General features: G+C 37.1%; 2 protein-coding genes across 2 annotated transcripts in view; one reads left to right on the plus strand and one right to left on the minus strand.

The window, feature by feature from the left end:
- Positions 1–6007, minus strand: part of LOC117395000 (eukaryotic translation initiation factor 3 subunit E-B) — a 66499-nt gene extending 60492 nt beyond the window's left edge. Inside the window, 1 exon segment of the mRNA XM_059012698.1 lies at positions 5871–6007. The gene's annotated coding sequence lies outside the window, so the exon portion shown is untranslated.
- Positions 5105–18873, plus strand: part of LOC117394857 (ER membrane protein complex subunit 2-like) — a 58176-nt gene continuing 44407 nt past the window's right edge. Inside the window, exons 1-4 of the mRNA XM_033993513.3 lie at positions 5105–5253; positions 8970–9083; positions 14402–14466; positions 18697–18782. Coding sequence (XP_033849404.2) covers positions 5214–5253; positions 8970–9083; positions 14402–14466; positions 18697–18782 — 305 coding nt within the window. The 5' untranslated portion in view covers positions 5105–5213. The remainder of the gene's footprint in view (positions 5254–8969; positions 9084–14401; positions 14467–18696; positions 18783–18873) is intronic.

Here is an 18873-nt window from a genome sequence, read left to right on the forward strand (position 1 = left end):
AGTAAACTGTGAAGGAATGTAGTAAACAGACACTTATATAAAACATTAACATGATTGTGGAACACTGAAGGTTTAAATGTTGAAGATGACAGAAACATTACAAATACAATATAAAAGTACAGATAAAAAGCTTGGGATAAGTGACAGTGATAGTATTCTCCTAGCTGAAAATAAATTGCTTAACAAACCATGAAAACCACTGGCCTTTGTATATTATTGTTTACCGTGGTAATGCCAAAGGTAATTATAGTTTAAACAGACCAGGACAGTATTGTAATGTTCTGTATTTCTATAGCCTGGTGACATGCCATCTCCAATGGTTTTTCCAAACCACACTCATATAACCACATAGTTTAGTTCCAGAGAGAAGTAGAATAGTTTGGGCTCATGTTTACCCTTTATACTGTGGTTTCTTTATTTAAAACATGTCACCAGGGGAAAATCAAGTGAGAGATTCAACATTATACACTTGTCCTGAAAGAGCACTAGACAGTCACCTTTTCTTGTCTAAAATGCCACGAGAGGATCATTGTAAATATGCCGGTCCTTACAAAGAACAATCAAATAGCCAATCCTATAATATTATAAATTCACAGTATAACTTAAACACAAAGTCACAAAGGGGTCAATGATCAAATATGCCGTTTCCTTATTATTGTTACTTTAGGAATATATGTAGCTCAGCCCCTCAGATTATAGCTGTTAGACCAGCAACATTTCTTACGCTTGCATTAATTCGCCATAGAATTATTTTTGCCTAACTCTCTATATACCACAATGCTTTGCGCGCAGTGAGACGGAAGTCTCCATTGAAAATCAGCGGAGGCGAGTATCTTGTTACATAGAATATCTTTTGAAACGCCCTTCTAAATATTATTGGCTGAAGCAGTTTTGAGTGAGGCTGGATTTTCATTGATTAAAATATTAGTGTGTGCTCCCATTGGCTAGAAAGGCTGCAGTTTTTTCGGCACAGTGTGAGATTGACAGTTGGAAGTTTGTCTGTTGGGAAGTTTGTCTGGTTGACAAACTAATTGCCAAACAAATTGACAAATTTGGATAGTTTTGGCACAAATGGCGCTCCATACAGTAGAGTGAGTGGCTGCACGTAGCAGAAGAGCAGTGGGCAGTTTAAAAGTGCTCCAGGACCATAGGAACCCTGGATAGTAGTTATGGGTTAACTACAGTACTCTATTCCTCTTGTTTAGATTCACTATGTATGATTTAAAATGTCAGTCATCACATTCAGGTAACTTATTTAAACTGTGGAGTTTAAAGCATCCCTAAATTATGTCTAAACTCTATGTACATCTTGTAGTGTAACTGTTTACCTGTTCCCCTGCAACACTGCCTCTGCTGAATGTAAAAAAATACCACAGGGTTATAGGATGGCAAATGTCTTTGTATGAGGGAATATCAGCACTAGTAGTAGTGAATGTCATTATAAAACCCATACACAGTCACTCACTGTACTATACTATTTTGAATATGTGATTTAATACTGGGCTTCTCTGTATTTTTAAAGGACCAGTTCCAGAGTAACAAAATCAAAATAGCAGAAACCAACAGGACAACTGGAATTGGGTTTCATTTTATGACAGTCTTCCTAAAAGTAAACAGCTTGGATGAATAAGAAGTCAAGGGGGCTTGTTTAATCTCATTCAATTTTCCAAGGTTTAAATTTCACTCTGTTCCACCTGAAAGTGCCGTCACGGTGAAGGCTGGCCAGCAGCAGAAATACTGTAGCAAACAGAGACCCTGAAAACTGCAATTCAGGGCTTTCGTGCACTTTTATTTCTTCAACAAACAAAAGGTTTAAACAAAGGAACACAACATTTAAACAAAACACCACCACAGCACAGCTATCCTGTTGTAGTATTATCACCATGGAATCATACCATACCTACAACTGTCTGAATTATGTTACATCTATATTGGGTACATATTTTAATGATCTTGATTATGATCAATGATTACTCTCTTTTTTATTACAAGAAATAAACAATAATCAATTCACATATTTTTCACAGAAGATAGATTAATGTGATGATCAGTAGAAACCATTAAAATACAGTTTAGACCACAGTAAAGTATGTTATCTTACTGAAACTAGTTGCATTATGAGTGATGTTTGATTTCCCGTAATTAAATGTGAGTACAGTATGTTTAACAAGAATATACTGTGCATCTTATAATTCTCTATTTTGACCATAAATTAAACAAAGTAGACTGGAATTCCTGTATGTGGAAATTTACGTCAGCAGCAGTCAAAGAGCGCTATATTGATTTCAGTTGGTTGCTTGTGCTTCCTTTCGTCACTGTAATTTTCACAAGAAATGTGTCCAAGATAAACATGTGTCTCTTGTTCAAATACAGCTAGTACAAAGCTGAGAAGAACTGTCACTTTCCATCAAGACCCTATTTCCCTGGGCCTGCTCTGCCATTGCCAATGAATGAGAGTCCTTGCTTGAAGGGGCAGTGTTTGCTTATTTTTATGTGGTTACTGCACTATTTGGTTTTCCAACAAAGCTGACCACATATCGGCTGACTACCATCTGTTGGCTTTAGAATTACAGGTCTATAGATCAGAAAACTTGCACTGTCCATAATGTGATTTTTTGTTTCCTTAATAGAGATGACGTAGTTTTACAATCCTTATGTACACCTTTATTCATCCATTAATAAGTACAATGTCTGCCTTTATAGTCTTTCTTTCTGAATCCTGTTGGCTTTAAACAATGTGTAACAGTGTTTTACATTACAGTGCAAAAAAGGTACTGAAAGTCATAGCGCACAAAGTTAAACGTCTGAATGCATCCTTTAGTATGACTTCAGCTTTCAAGAATTTTGCTGCTGTAAATATGCAGACTGCACTTCTATAGTGCGTAATAAAGTAGCAATGTGTTTTGAACATAATGTTAAGACTAGTGAAGTTTTCAGTTATTGCAAAAAGAGTTTTATCATTTGCTTAAAGGGGTAGTTAGTTCACAATCCATAAAGGTCTCTAATGCTTATGCAAATTGCATGGAAGTCTGTAACTATAGCAGCATTGACCAAGGTGTATATTTTTCCATCACAGATGCATGGTGAAAAAACATAGCCATTCATGACACAAAGAAAAACACTGGGTCACCTCTCCAGGTGAAGGTAAAATCTGAGTGACTGACTGGTAAAATGGAAAAGAACACAGATAGGTTTGTGACTCTGGCTGGAGAAGCACGTATCTAAAAATGAGAGACAAATTACCTTGATATAAAAAGTGTGTGTTACCATCTGCACCATGAAACCATGCTGTAAGGGTTACAATATCAAATTAGGAGTTCACAATGACTTAGGTATCATTAAATAATTAATTGATTTTGACCTGGAATGAGGTTTGTGGCAGGGCTGAGGCCTTGCACATGTAAATGTATTTTTTTTTTCTTTTTAGTTTTAGAAATAAAGACTATTCAAATGTAAATGTGTACTAGATATGGCAGGGCTGGGTGTTAGAATCCCCTCCCTGATAGTAGGACAAGTGTGGAATATGGCCAGGAGTTATTACAAATAATGGTATTATTATTATTATTATTTATTTCTTAGCAGACGCCCTTATCCAGGGCGACTTACAATCGCAAGCAAATACAAATACATTCAAGTGTTACAATATAAGTCATACAATAAGAAAACACTGTATACAATGTAGAAAGGTATTTCCTACTGTTTTGGTTTTGTTGTGGTACAAAAAGGAAATTAAAATAAGGGAATAACGTCAATTGAACCATATTTAAGAGAGTTTCATTTCTTTTTTTTTTAAACTGAAAAACTTACTTACAGGTGGTATCTTAAACATTTCTAAACTGCCATTTTTTTTGCAGTGTGCAAGTCCTACTTTTTTTTCAAGACTCTTTTCTGTGACATTTTTTTTTTTTATTTGTCCCCAAAACCCCTACAGTTTTTGACCATTCACACCCAGACTTTAAAATCCTTGTTCTTACTTATTGCATAAGTAACTTTTTTAATTGTGCTAAGAATGCTTGTGTCTGTTTTTTAACTTTAAAGTGCATTCTTTTTGGAGGGAAAAAATACAATTAAATACAAAATGTACAATTTTCCACAATTTATTATTTCCATAAACTGTATTACTTTAATTGTACATTTTCTCTCCTGTGTGTGTAGGGTGCCAAATGTGTTCTCAAATTCTCCTAGTAGAACATCCCCAGAAGTATGTAGTGTTGCTTCCAGGTACCTACCCATGATCTGTGTTGTACATGTTCTGTTAGCAGCTGGATCTTTGGACAGATATATATACTACAGGCAGTAAAACAAATGACGTACCAACAGCAACTTTTAGTTCTGTGGGGTTCATTTCAAATCTAAATTAAAATATGCTTAATTTGATCTCTTGAGAGTGACTGTATTCTCACATATAGCCCAAGCAGCTGCTAGTACTAGTAATTGGTCAACAGTATTTTTGTAAGGGTGCGTTGTTAAATTCAACTCTGCATCGATGAGTTGGAAGTGACATCACTTGGTGATCATCGGTGCGGGGAATTTAACAACAGTTTGGTGAATCAACGTAGCTGATGATAATAAAAAGGTTGCTGCTGCGGCATGCAAGGCTGTGGTTGTCCTGTGCGAGCTGAAATCTTATTGGGACGAAGGTTTAGTTATCTTTAACCGACTAATTAGGAGCTAGCTTGTTGTTATTAAAATGTATATTTATAAATATGAACACATTAATGGATACACTTTCAAATACAGCTCGCCCAGTTTTCGCAACTTTGTAACATATTTGTTTGAAGTGTAAAAGGACAAATAACATACACGATAAAAAAAAAACAAAAAAAAAAAAACTGTGCCATCTCTAATATCGAATTATTGTACGTCGCCAGCTCAGTCGGCTACTCTGGATAAGTTGGCAAATATGATATTGTTTATCAAATATGTTTATTAGCGCTATTACATATTTATTAAAAATACACAACTCCATACCAATTTTCAAAAGATATGGCGTCTCTGAATCTACAATCACATTGATAATAGTATCTCCGTACGAGACAAACTTCCACAGTGGGAACGGCCATTTTGGTTTTGCTGCAGTTCACCGACTCCGGTGAATCCACTTTACATGGGTGCATGCAGCGGTGAATTTAACAACGCATCCTCAACATTTTCATGATACATCCCTCTGACCCTTGACGTCTATGCGTAGATCACGTTGAAGCGTGAAAAAAATGGCGTCCGTCTCAGATATGTACGATGTGACCTGGGAAGGTAAATGTTGATTTGTATTATAATTATACTGTAAGAAAATGTTTGTGATTGAAAAAAGAACCACATGGACTGTTGGGGTCGAGGGATAATGCCGATGCTGTGAACGCCCAAGAACATAGATTAACAGTGCAGCTGATGGCAGGGTCTTTTTTTTTTTCCTTCATGTTCAGCTGTTTGGTAGCGGACTAGTAACCTGTTCTCTTGATTTAGCCTAGGTAGAAATTGATAACACGGTTGCTGACGTTCAGGAGGACATTAATGTTTCAAACTCCTGTGGATTGTTCGTGCACTGGGATTGCAACGTATCCAGATGACTTTTTAATAATCAAGAAAATCACAGACTCATTAATTTGAAGTTTTAACGAATCAGGGCAGTAGTAGTGCCCCTTCGGTTTATTAAATGCTTATGTTAAAAATTGGATTGGTTGGTTGCGCAGACCACCATAAATAAATCCCAAGTAAAAAGCAGTCCAGATGATCCAGTGCTTTACAGGTTTAACAGCATTAATACTTCAATACAGTAATACAGATCACTCTCTTAAGACTAAAACATAATTTCTATACCTTATAGCAATGCATCAATATAAAAGAGATATTCAATTCAAATATATGCTTACCTTCCCGTATATGGAAGTGTAGTGTAGGATATATTGAAAAATAAGAACTGTCTTCAAAAGGCAGAGACTTGTGAATACCACCAAACAGCAATCAGTTTTTCAGAGATCTTCAGAGCATGGATCACATCAGCTTCTTGTTAGCAAGTTGAGCGATACTTGACTGGGGTTTTACCTTGGTTTTTATAGGATTTTCCCTCCATTGAATACATCAGGTCCCAAGTAAATCTACTCTTCACTCGGCCTTGACATTTCTTATCTTTAAGTTAATGATACATTCTAGAAGGATCTGTTCAACTCCTTTTTCAAAACTGATTGAATATAACTTCTTGCCAAAAAATATTGTAACATGATTTCATCGCTCTCTTTTTCCAACTCCTCCTTTTTCTAAAGTCAGGTGGACCAAAGTTCACAGAATCCTTGCTATAATATAATACAAAGTATATGTGTATATATGAGAGATGTTTTTAATATGCAACAACAACTCTATTTGATTATATTAAGCTGAGTCAACAAAAATATATGTCCCTTCTAGCCGCATATTATGTTACCTTTTCAGTGTGTTGTCAATGGGTCAGTTTAACTTAATATACAAATGTGTGTTAACAAAGTATTTGACAAAGACTGCCTTTGAATAAGCATACAGTGGTCAGTTCAATTAGTTTCATTTGAATTTAAGCTATAATAAACATGTTAGACAGAAAACAGGAGGGGTCCCAGGACTGAGCCTTGGGGTACACCTGTTGCAAGAGAGCAAGAGGCAGAGGGTGAGCCATGCCTGGACCCCAGGTACGTGTGATCAGCGAGGTAGGAGAACCAGGCAAGAGCAGTGCTGGAGAGCCCCAGGTCAGCGGGGGAGGATGGGAGAATAGAGTGGTTGACAGTGTCAAAGGCTGCAGAGGAGAATTAGGACAGAGGGGAGGGAGGTGGCATGGGCAGAGAGAAAATAATTAGAGACCGAGAGAAGAGCAGTTTCAGTGGCTTGTGCTGGGTTAGGGGAAATGGCCAGAGAGCAGAGAGGTGTTGAGAAAAGATGAGATTAAAGGGAGTAGAGCAGGGGCAGCAGCCTGGAAGGTGAGTGGGGAGGGGGGCCAGAGCACACGTGGTAGGCTAATGGCTCTGGAGCAGGGAGCAAAGATCAGAGTCCGAGATGGGTGAGCAGGAGGGTAGAATAGTAGGGGTTGCAGAGGGTGCTTGTGAGTGAATGAATGAGCAGAGGACGGGGTGGGAGGGTGGGAAAGGAGGTGAGGTAGTGAAGAGTTTGCGGGGCTTGTTAAGTGGAAGTCTGAATGATGGAGTAGAAGTGGCAGAGGTGAGTGCAGAAGAGAAGGAAGTGATGAACGAACGATAGAGATCCAAGGCAGCAGGGAGTTTGGTTATCTTCCATTTCTTTTCAGCGGAGCGCAATTCGGTATGAGCCGAGGAGAGCATGGGCTGGGGCTAGGGCGGGGAGAGGCGGGCAGGTCGAAGGGTGAGAGGGCAGAGGGAGTTGAGGCAGGAGGTGAGGGATGAGAAAAGGGTGGAGGTAGCCAAGTCAACAGAGTTGGGAGAAGGAGTTGATAGAGGTGAGGTGCGAGAGAGTAGCAGAGAAGACAGAGGGGGAGAGGGAACGGAGGTTTCGATGGAAGGTGACAGAGGGGGTCGGCAGAGCAGGAAGGGATGGGAGCGACAGAGAGGAGATAAAGTAGTGATCAGAGATATCGAGAGGAATGGCCGAGAGGGCCAGCAGTTCCTGGTGAAGACGAGGTCCAATTTTAACAGCACCTAAGATTTAGGTCTCTCTCCATTTTTAATACATTAATAGATTTTGAAAACATTACTTACCAAGCTGTTTACATTTAGAATAGACAATTCCATCTTCAACTTTGTGCAAAGTTGGGTGGATCACCCAATAGTCCATCTTAAGAAGGGGTCAATTAATTAATGTATTTATTATTGGAAATTCCATGAGGAACCCAAAAATGGCATTAAACACATTTTAAAAACCAAATTAGTAAAATAACCCCTACAACCTTTGGGGGGGACTCCAATAATAAAAATCAAAGAAAAAAATCAAAAACAAAGTTTGTGTTTTAATACCAAGCTCTATAATAAATATAATACACAGTGATTTATTACATTTGCCAACATACCTATTAAAACGATTTGGAAACCACATTACAGTGCTGTTATTTTGGTTGTTAATTTAACTTTGTTTAATATATTTTCTTTACTATTAGTTAACACAAGAAAAACAGGAACAGATTATTATATCTGAAAAAATGATCTGATTGGTGTACACTGTACATTTAAATGGTTGTTGCTTTTGTAGACTAGCCCAATCAACACCAATAACCTGTAGGGAGCTTATCAGAATAATCTGTTTGTGCAGCTCTAGTACATAACTTAAAATTACCTCAAACATTGATTCTAGGGTAAAACATAAAATAAACTACTAGAGACATGTTTTGACTTCTATCTTAATCATGGTGCAATAATTAGTCACTAGTTACAGTACTTGACATTTCTTTTTATATGTATATTCAGCAAAACAAAATATCAGAAGTATAAGTGAAATTTGACTTTTTTCCCAAACTTAAGCCCCTTTCACACTGGCATTCTTACCCGGGTCACAATCCCGCGTAGTGTGAAACCACGTACCTGGGTCATACTCAGGTTGACCCGAGATGCAGTGACCCACCTCAGGATGTAGGTTGACACACTATTACCTGGGTCAAACAAGACAAAATGCATGACAGCCGTTTGTAAGCCGATGAAGTAACAAACAGGTTTAATTTCCACAAGGAGCATTTGTTTTGTTTAGCCAGATTTTTGTTGATTTAGACACACCATGAGCTAGATTGCAGCAGAGATGAAGATACATTTGCTTTAATCAACATTTGAGCCAACGGTTCAATCCAGAGGAGCTTGGATGGAAGCATCCTGAACACGCTGCTTCAGGGGCATTGATACGTGCGTTGTGTATTCTTCAAAAGCAGTGTGAAATCGCATTGCCGACCCTCATGACCTAGAATAGAATTGAAGTAAAGCAAGTGCAAAATTATATTTTGGTTAATTTCATATTAATATATGTAAGATGACTTTTTGTTTTTTTCTTGGCAGAAATGCGTGATAAACTTAGAAAATGGAGAGATGAAAATTATCGCAACAGTGAACAAATTGTGGAAGTGGGTGAAGAATTAATTCAGGAACATGCATCAAAGCTTGGAGATGATGGTAAGTACAGTACTAAGTGCTGTCATGCTGTCATGTATTGAACCACAAATGGAGGAAACACCTCCCAAAGCTTTGGTCCACTTGAGCTGGACTGAATTGATTTGTCCAATGCTACATAGGTATATCATATTTACATTTACTGACATCCTTTATTTATAATCTGTTTAAAGACCACTCTAGTAGGCAACCATCTATTTTGATTTAGACAGCAACATTTCCCATGTATTTCAACTTCTTGAAAAGAACTACATGTGGTACAGTAAGGGAACCACACCAAATATTATTCAGTAATATTGCATCAATCTCAGCTGTAGACTACCCTTTGTCATGGAGTGGCTTTTATCACAGTACAAAGAGAAACCATGCAGACACAGATCCTTTCTGTCATATTTAAAACCAAAAAAAAACAACTATCCAGGAGTCTCTCGTGGACCAATTTCCATAATATTTTTGTCATTGCTTAGCTTTGCACGTGAGCCAAAAATGACCTGCAGACAGGGCTATGTTAACTAAAAGGATTCTTATTTCTCTGTATATCAAGATATTGCAGCTTCTGAAAAGAATGGAATCCTCTGAACAAAAGTAGTGTAATAGAAGATGATTAAAGGGCTTATAACTGCATGGGATATGTGTGCAAAATGCAATGGCCACTGCATGTCTTTGCTCAGTCTCAAAAGCCCAGATCTAAAATGTTCAGAATTTAATGTGTTGTAAAGCAGCTGGGAGATTTCAGAACTGGGGATGTAGAAAAACTAGATGGCTGATGTTAGCAGTGCTTTTGGGCCATCTTCATTTGAGTTTGTTAAAAAAACCAACAAAAAAAAAAACATGTATTGCTACTTGGCATCTTGAACTTACTTAAGTACAGCTTCTGGACATAGAAAAAGAAAAGGAAGAAAAAAACACACAAAGGACCACTGCCTGAGCATCGGGTGGCCTATTTGACTGGCTAAAACAAGAAACGTTAAATAATGATTTGAAAGCAATTCCTTTGCCTGATCTAAATTATTTGCTACGGGAGTTTTATGCCACTGTCTGTAGCTCAGAAGAACGGGAGTATTCATTCTCAAACTGTGTGACCCCAAGAGCCTTTTTTTTTGTTTTTTTTTTTAAACTGTGTAACCATAAACCGCAAAGTGAGTTCAAGTGACGAGTACTTCAAAATGCAAACAACGTCTTTGTTGCCACTGTGAAGCGGTACCATAAATCTGGTATGGATATCTCCTGTCACTAGTACCCCCGGATCACAAAGGACAATTTAAAAAAATAAAAATATATATTAAAAACTGCCACCTGACACTGCCGCAGGTCTTGTGAGAGGTTTGGTTTGATGTGCAACTAAATATGGCCTGACGTGGCAAAGAAGGTCTGCATGATTTATAGCAGACTCATTTGTGCTTTGCCATGATGAAAACTGGCAGGAATATTTCACTTCATAATTTAATAAACAAACCAAGAATTATAATGAATCAAAGAAACTCAGATTTAATTTACTCCATCCCCGGAAAGCCTGTCTGACCTGTACTATGCTTGAAAAAAATACATTAGTAACAGGTGTGCAATTCGTATCGCCCGACATCCCGCACAAGATTTGTGTGAGGGACAAGTTTTGCCATTATACTTTGCCCATCGGACAAGTAGTTTTTATTTATTTATTTTTCCTATGTTCGTTCTTTTGCTATAAAGACACTCCGGGTATGTTTGTAGAGCGATGCAAGTTTGTGAAAACTGAATTGCAGAAGTCTAGCACCTGCACAAACATTTAAAGTGTTTACGTCCCACCCCTATCACTTCCGATTGATCACTGTGGGAAAAGCTGATCTTCTGTTGGCTACAAAGAAACTCAGAAATGTCTGCCAAGAGAGCCTCTGGCAATGCACAGACAAATCTTTTAAATTTTCAGGTATTTATGTTTTGTGTAAATTAGCAAATAAGTGATGCTGCTTTTTTAATGCATGCACCTGACATTTAAATGCAGCAATCTAGTAAAGTTACAAAAAACAAACAAAAAAAACACCATATTCGCTAAGGTATTAGCAGATTAGAAGAAAATGTGTTGTGTAATTTATCAACTTTGTGGTCAAGCTTGCACCATACTTGTTGGGATGTGGGGCTCAGTAGTTACAAAACTGAAAGAACGTCAAGAAAAATCAGAATTCCACAAAGCTGTACTAATAGTTGGCAATGATTTCATATCTGTACAACTTGCAAACCTGTCAGTCAACAGATCGTTTTTATGGCAACGGAAACAAAACAAATAAATAAATACGTAAACAAATAAATAAATACGCAGAATAATGTGGGTAAGCTACGTAAAAATAAATAAATAGAGACAAAAAATCAGTTTCTTATCTTAATGAATGGCGCTGGAGAACTGTAGTGTACTGTACATTTACCTGTGCTCGCATTGTCCTCTCTATTAATAATATATATGTGGAAAATTGAAATACACATTTTTAAGTGGGGACGCATTATTAATATTTTTGCTCAGCTGTCTGATACCAACTGCAGTGTATTAAAAGTTGTAGGCTTGTCTGTCAATTGCAGATGCATTGTTTTTTACATATATATTTGGTCGCTTTGAGTTTCCTCTGCATTCTTGGGCGGTTAAAGTCTTGGGCTTACAACGCACACAGGGCATGGTGATTTTAGTTTATTACACACCCTGTCGTGCCTTATTGCTTATGTATTACCAATGTAATACATAAGCAGTGCTTTTCCAAGGAAGAGTCGCTGAACCTTACAAAAGGATGCTACCTGTTTACAGTTTGTGTTTGATTAGGATATCCCATCCAGTAGGGTCTGTCTTAGACTATTCAATGAGTCAGGATAAAAATAAGATTTCTATATGCTCATTTGATCTTCGAGGTAAATTGGCTCTGAAACAAGTTATCAAAGCAGGCCAGTCAGCATTCAGAAATGAAATTGGCATACTGTAATTTAGGCTCATTTAGCACTCCATCATAGGCAGCGCGTGAGTCTTTCGTTTGGGGAGGCTATTCCACTTTTCCCCCTGCATTTATTAAACCCAACGATGTACAGTAAGATACACACACATATATATATATATATATATGACTTGCATTTTTTTTTATTACTCTTGTTACAAGTGAGTCTGAATACATGCATTTCATGCATTGTGTTGAGTTTGAAAAACAGTCAGACTGACAGACACAAATAAAAGCTGTAAACCAGATTAATTCTCCTGCGTCTTTGAGAACTTGTACTGTAATAATTTATAGCACAAAACAGACCCAGGGATGCTCCATATATATTTGACATAAGGCGGCCAAATAAATGAAGTTTACAAAGCAGTAGCTTGTAGTTTAAAACATGTTATGCCTATTTAAGCAAATTAGAAAAACAGTAAGGTTAACAAGCTGCACTATTACCTGTGTATCCGAAAACTGTCTTTGGTAAGCAAAACCATACATTTTCATCAGAATATTAAAATACGTTTTCATATTTAGAGTACAGTAAAGCAGGCAGATGCGGTTTTCTGCTTTCCTTGCAGAAACTTTTTCAGAAGTTAAAGACCCCGCTTTCACTGAAAATGGATTGAAGGACTGGAAAAATCTAAAGAAAAAACTTAAACATTCATAATCTGGCACCACAAACAGTGTTCTGAAATGTGGCATTTGTTCAAACAGTCGAAGGATGTATGTTCTGACTGTAGCGTCACAGTTATCAAATTCTCACAAAACGTTGGTGCAGAAAAACAGACGGTATGCTACGAAAATATTTTGCCACAAGTTCTGTAAAATCAGATTTGGATCAAGCTGTTTGTATAAATAACAGCAATTTGAATAAATATAGAAATTGTGAAGAGGATGTTCCAGGCAGGGAATGAGCGAAAAGGATTCCAAGTTTTCGTCGGCTGCCTCCTGCAGCGGTATGGGGGGCTCAGATCGGCGGGAAGAATTGACGTTAAACCAGCCAAGCATTGTCTCCTCCAATGACATTGAAATACAAGTAAATCCTGTATCTTAGTCTAAAGTGTTGGTTTTGATATCCCAGCTGCCCTAGCGATCTGGCGGTTGCGCAGTAGGAAATCGAGAAATATATTTGTTAGACCTGCTTTGCCTGTTTGCGGTAAAAAAAAAAAATAATTGTGTTGGTCAGAACAATTTCTTATGAGGGGCAATTTGGGCAATTTATTTGGGGGAAGCTTAGCCTCCCCAAGCCTCTTATACGTGCCGCCTATGCACTCCACCATCTTGCAACACAGATTTAATGTAGATTTGAATGTGAAGAACTGGATTACTTAAATAGGAGAGTCTCTAATAAAATATCACATTTTGAATAGGCTTGAACTATGCAAGTAATTAGTTTCTCAACAGGGTTTGAAATGAGGCAATAATACTAGGTAATATTCCCACAGCATGCTTCACTGCTCTGAGGCATTCAGAACCAGGATCTCCTGGCACCTTTCTTACTGCAAGACCCGACTGCCTGCTTGTCAATAGAATTAAATTGCTTGTTTTAGTTTGTAAGGCACTTTTCTACCCCCCAAGATGAGCCAGGGCTCCTCTGAAAATTAGCTGTGCTTTATTAAAACCTGGCTTGTCTGTAAACAAACAGGACACCCTGTGGGAACACTGAAAACCTAACAATAAACACTTTAAAATGTAAGCGCAGAATAATGCAGCGAAGGCTGTGCTTCAGTGCAGTTGGTGTTTTTTTCTGCTTGTTTTAAAACTAGGCACACGTCAGCTGTACAGTTATGCAATTAGTTGAAAGTTTCTGTAGTTCAGTTGTTTCAGCATATGCACATCAACTGGTTTCTACATGCTTCTGTGATAACTGGTATTCAGGTAAAGCAACAAGAAAAGAGTAGTAGCATATTTGCTTTTTAAAGGTGCTGATCCAAGCCATTTAGAAATATAAAATCCTTTTTTAGATCTTTCCAGTGGCAGTATGCGGTGCTAGTTTTGCAAACACAAATCTGCATTTAAGGCATTAAGTCCCTATCCTTGTCTTGTTCTTTGCCTGAAAAAAGAAAGATAGATGAGTTCTGCAACATTTTAACCAGTAACCAGTCGCTGCAGATTATTTATTTATCAAAGGGCTTCTGTTCTATTTTGTTACAACTAAGCAGTTCCTCCATGTCTGTCTACCTGCAAAGAAAGTTGTAATTTATTATAGTTTAAATAATTAATCCTATTCAGTGTACCATTTATTTTTTCCAGATGATCTTCAAACAAATCGCACTTTGTTTAATGGTTTACTTATAGTGAGGAAAAAAGAATGGTATAAATAATTGATCATGTTTGGTATTAAGCTTGCACTAAAACAGAACTCATATTCTTCTTCCCCAGTTTGGATTATTTATGAGCAAGTGATGATCGCTGCCCTGGACTGCAGTCGGGATGACTTGGCTACGGTAAGTTTTATAACTGAACCCTTTTTTTTTTTTTTTTTTTTTTTTTTTATAAAGCCAAAACAGACATCCGAGTTTCTAGGTTGTGGAAAACCTTTATCTGATAAATTTTTGGTGATTTGGTTTGTTCTCCATCTGTATTTATCAACTTTGTATGTTTTCTAGATGTTGCCAGATGTAAATAGTATTTTTACTGTTTTTTGGGTTTTATATTTTGCAGTATTTAAAGGATGAAAATACAGCAGCTAAAACTGTACTGCCTGGTGATGTATTCATATGTTATGCACAACTAATTTTTACCCCCCCTGAATTAATTATTTTATGTTTTTTTTTAATAATCAAAGACTTAATTTCTGTCAAATACATTTGATAACTAATGCACACGTTCATACTTGGAATCCCCCCCGTGAAAAACACGCACTTAGCTAGACTATATTTGAGTTTTGTTGTCCTTGTTCTGGACTACTGTCTGAGTTTAGTTTGACTTTTTGCTCTGTGATTGTTGTGGTCTTTTCTAATGTTTTGTTTTCATGCAGATGTAGAACTGTAGCACTTGTGCTTGTTTATATGTATACAATGTGCCCCCCCCTCCCCCCCCCCCAAAAAAAAAAAACAAACAAAAAAAACAGTATTGCTCCCAGGTTTAACAGTTAATTTTGAAACTCCAAAGAAGCGCAAACTATATACAGTCAGTTTTCTTCGATCTGCACAATTTATTTACATGTAGGCCAGGAATACAAGCCTGTCTTCCTGCTCTGGATCCAAGGCAGCGCGTTTTTTGTTTGCATCGAACACACAGAGAGTGCGCATTTACAAAGCATTTTCAGAACTAATTCGCTGGTTGGATAGGACCAGCAAATCAGATGCTAGTTAACACCAGCAGGAAAAGAACACGCCCACTGCTTGTCTTTGGCAGAAATACTTTAAATAGCAAGGCAGGGCGTTCGGTGCAGTTTCCTTGATAAACTTAAATAATGTTAACTGTGCGTTACAACAATGTAAATATGTAATCGATTATCCAATATTTATATCGATGTATATGAGGAATGGAATAGATTTTTCATTTAATTGCAGCAGCACTACTAGCTACCGTTGGAAAGTATACATTTGTATTCCTCCTAGTAATTTAGTACAGTTGGCGCCGCCTAATCGGGATACTGATAATCTGGATTTCTGCTTAAATGGGATACAACCGTGGGACATTTTACCAATGCTATTTATGTCATTTAATTGGGATGTCACTTTGTTTAATTGGGGTACAGTATTTTCAAATGGATGAACGGAGATCGCTTTTCCGATCAGTATGGGTTTGCGTAGCACAGTGCAGTGAGTACGTGATTACACTGTGACTTGCGTAATCCAATTTGAACTCTTGAAGGAGCTGGAGTCTCCTGTGGTTTCTCAGGCTGTTGTTGCAAAGAAAGTTGGCGTGTCAACATCGCAGGTGCCTCGCCTTGTGATGAGATGTGATTTCATTCTTTTTCATTTCATGAAGAAATAACCATATTGTTTAGGAATAAAAAAAAACAGTTGACTTCTATTTTAAATTATGTATTTAACATCTAATCATAAGGTGATGTAATTTCTTTTTTTTTTTTTTTAATTTAGAAACAAGTGCGACTAAGATTGTCTCAAATGCCTCTCCTTTTAATTAGGACAGTCGCTTATTCTGGATATTTTTACTTCTCCCGAGGCATCCCGATAAAGCGGCGTCGACTGGAATAAATCCTTACTTGTGTGTTTTTTTTTTTTTAAACTTGACCTTAAAATGCAGTTTATCGTTTTAAAGTGATTTTAAAGCAAACAAAATAATAAGTATATGTTGTGCACTTCCATTTGTTGTATAGGTCTCAAACGTGCAATTTTGAGTTATAGTAAACTTGATATCTAGTACTAATACTAGGCTACGGAAATCTCTTTGCAAGCCGTACTTCCAGATAGTGTTGTATTTCTTTGGCCATTTCACCTGGAGGATGAAATTGTCCCCATCCCTTCAACTGCCTCTTTCCTGGCTGTTGTCTGACATGCTTTCATACAGTAACATGCCGAAAGCAAGGCATGGAACTGAGAACTTTCTTCAGCCTAGTATAGTACCAGATATCATGTTCTAAAATGAAAATAAATGTTTGATATTACATGAGGTTTTTTGTTTTTCCAAAAGTGCACATTTTTAGCTAATTGAAGTGCAAAATGGGTAAAATGTATTTGTCAACTACAATCCCTTTAAAACCAAAGCAGCAACTGCTGTAGTGAAAAGGAGACTAGACAGCACATCTGTTTTAAAATATAAATACGTAAATAAATAAATGCTGAAATCAAATGGGATGAGACAATGTTAAGTTCTGCTGTTTTATGAAGTCATTAAATGATTTATTCTAACTGGAATTTATCATTTTAAAACCACTGGTTATCCCCTCACACATGTGGTATAATATAATGTTAAAACTGGAATTTCTTTTGATTTCAATAGATCCAGGTGAAGTCAGCTCGGGATTAGGGAGAGACAAGTTTTACATGAAATATAGTATTGTCCGTTCGCCTAGGGAGTTAAAGTTAGTAAAGTAAGATTGAGGGGTTTAAGGCACATGCTAAGCCAGGCAGCTTTACAGAACAGCATTAACTGTAGGAACATATTCAAAGGTTTTATTCAAACATCAAGTGGAGCGTTTTAAACTTAAGATGGGACGGAAAAGTCTAAAAGGTTTACAGGGCTAGGAAAGAACTCCACCTCTCTACTACTCCCAGAAAGATCCACTACTAACATTTTTTCAGTCTAAGGGTAATTAAACCATTTAATTAGTAATTCTAACCTTTCTGCAAAGTTGTAACCTAGTGTTTAAAGAGTGATCGTACCTGGGGGAAAAAGTCACACTTCCTCAATGAATATACCATCAGCAGGGAAGCCTGTTGACAATGATTATTACTTTTGCAACTGTTTCTTGTGAAACATTAATTTGTGTGGATTCGGAAGCACCTGCCAAGCGACCACCAACCCCCTGGGTTTTCCACATCATGACTTGCTGGTTTTTCCCATCATGACTGAAACTGACTTGAATGGAGGAGGTACAGGCACCGCTATACATGTCAGGGAAGATATGTGCTTTCTAGAGTAATCAACCATGTAAGACACAGCCCATTTACACAGTAGTATGTGCTGCATATGACAGGTGCCTATTTTGTATCCAAACCCAGTATATGAGCTTTTTAAATAGATGTTTTTTAAATTGAATAATTGTCAGAATTGTAAAAGGCACATGGAAAATCTCTTAATGTGTAACAAAACCATTTTTAATAGGATTTAATGTCTTAATAACTAAGGTAGAAGGATGCTTCCAAGTGAACTTATGCATGCTTTTCTTGGAAGTAGGATGCAATTCCAGCAGTCGCTGGAACAAAATCTAAACATGTTTTGATTTGCCTTTTACTAAAACTTTTTTTTTTTCATTATGCTTACTAGTTTATGCATTTTATAACATACACGTTTTAAATAGTAATACATTATTGATCAACAAATGCCTACAATATGTTTAATTATCTTAAGACAATGTTGGATTAAAACAAAATCTTCACAAAGCAAGAAGCAATTGTAATAATGAATTAAAAGCCTTGGTTCCAAGATTGGGATGGGACCTGTATTTCAATTTGCAATAATGCACAAATGTCACCAGTCCACACCTCTGATCAATGTCATATTTGTTGTATATCACAAATGTGTTTTACTTTTGTTTTGTAATCAGTAAATCACTTCATGGGCTATATGGGGTAAAACATCTGACAGAGGTAAATTTACGTCTGATGCCCTCCCACAAATGGGCATCAGATGTAAAAACAGTGTAATGTCAGTAGACCTTCAGAGTCCAAGAAGCAGCAGCATCATCACCAACCAACACTAGACAATTTTTTTGTTTCTTGAAAATAGTGTAAATTTGTTAAATAAAAGGGTTTCTTTTTTGTTTCACAATACCCAAACAGGAGGTAATACAAAGAAATATTCCAAATCTATATCACCTGAATAGCAGAAAGGCAGATGCAGACTGCTACTTCAGAAGCCATAATCTCTGATTTGTAGGTATAAAGGGAAAGGATTAACATCTGAAATGGAATCCTCAGGTACATTTTGTCACCTTGAGGTTTTTGAACAATGGCTAATGCAGCTGTCAGTCAGTGATCACTTGTCTAATAATTCTACAGTGTTGTCTTTAACTCTGTCTGTGTCCTGCTTATCTCCTACAGACATGTCTTCATGAGCTGCAGAAACAATTTCAAGGTAGCCACAGAGTGAAGCGATTAGCTGGCATGCGTCTTGAAGCTTTGGAGAGGTACGGTATTCTCAAAATAAAAACGTATTGTGTATCAAAAGAGCCAACTTCCCAACATTTTGGTATTTAACATACCTTTGTCAAGGGAATG

Source organism: Acipenser ruthenus, chromosome 3 (assembly GCF_902713425.1).
Source record: "Acipenser ruthenus chromosome 3, fAciRut3.2 maternal haplotype, whole genome shotgun sequence".
In the NCBI taxonomy this organism is placed as follows: Eukaryota; Metazoa; Chordata; class Actinopteri; order Acipenseriformes; family Acipenseridae; genus Acipenser; species Acipenser ruthenus.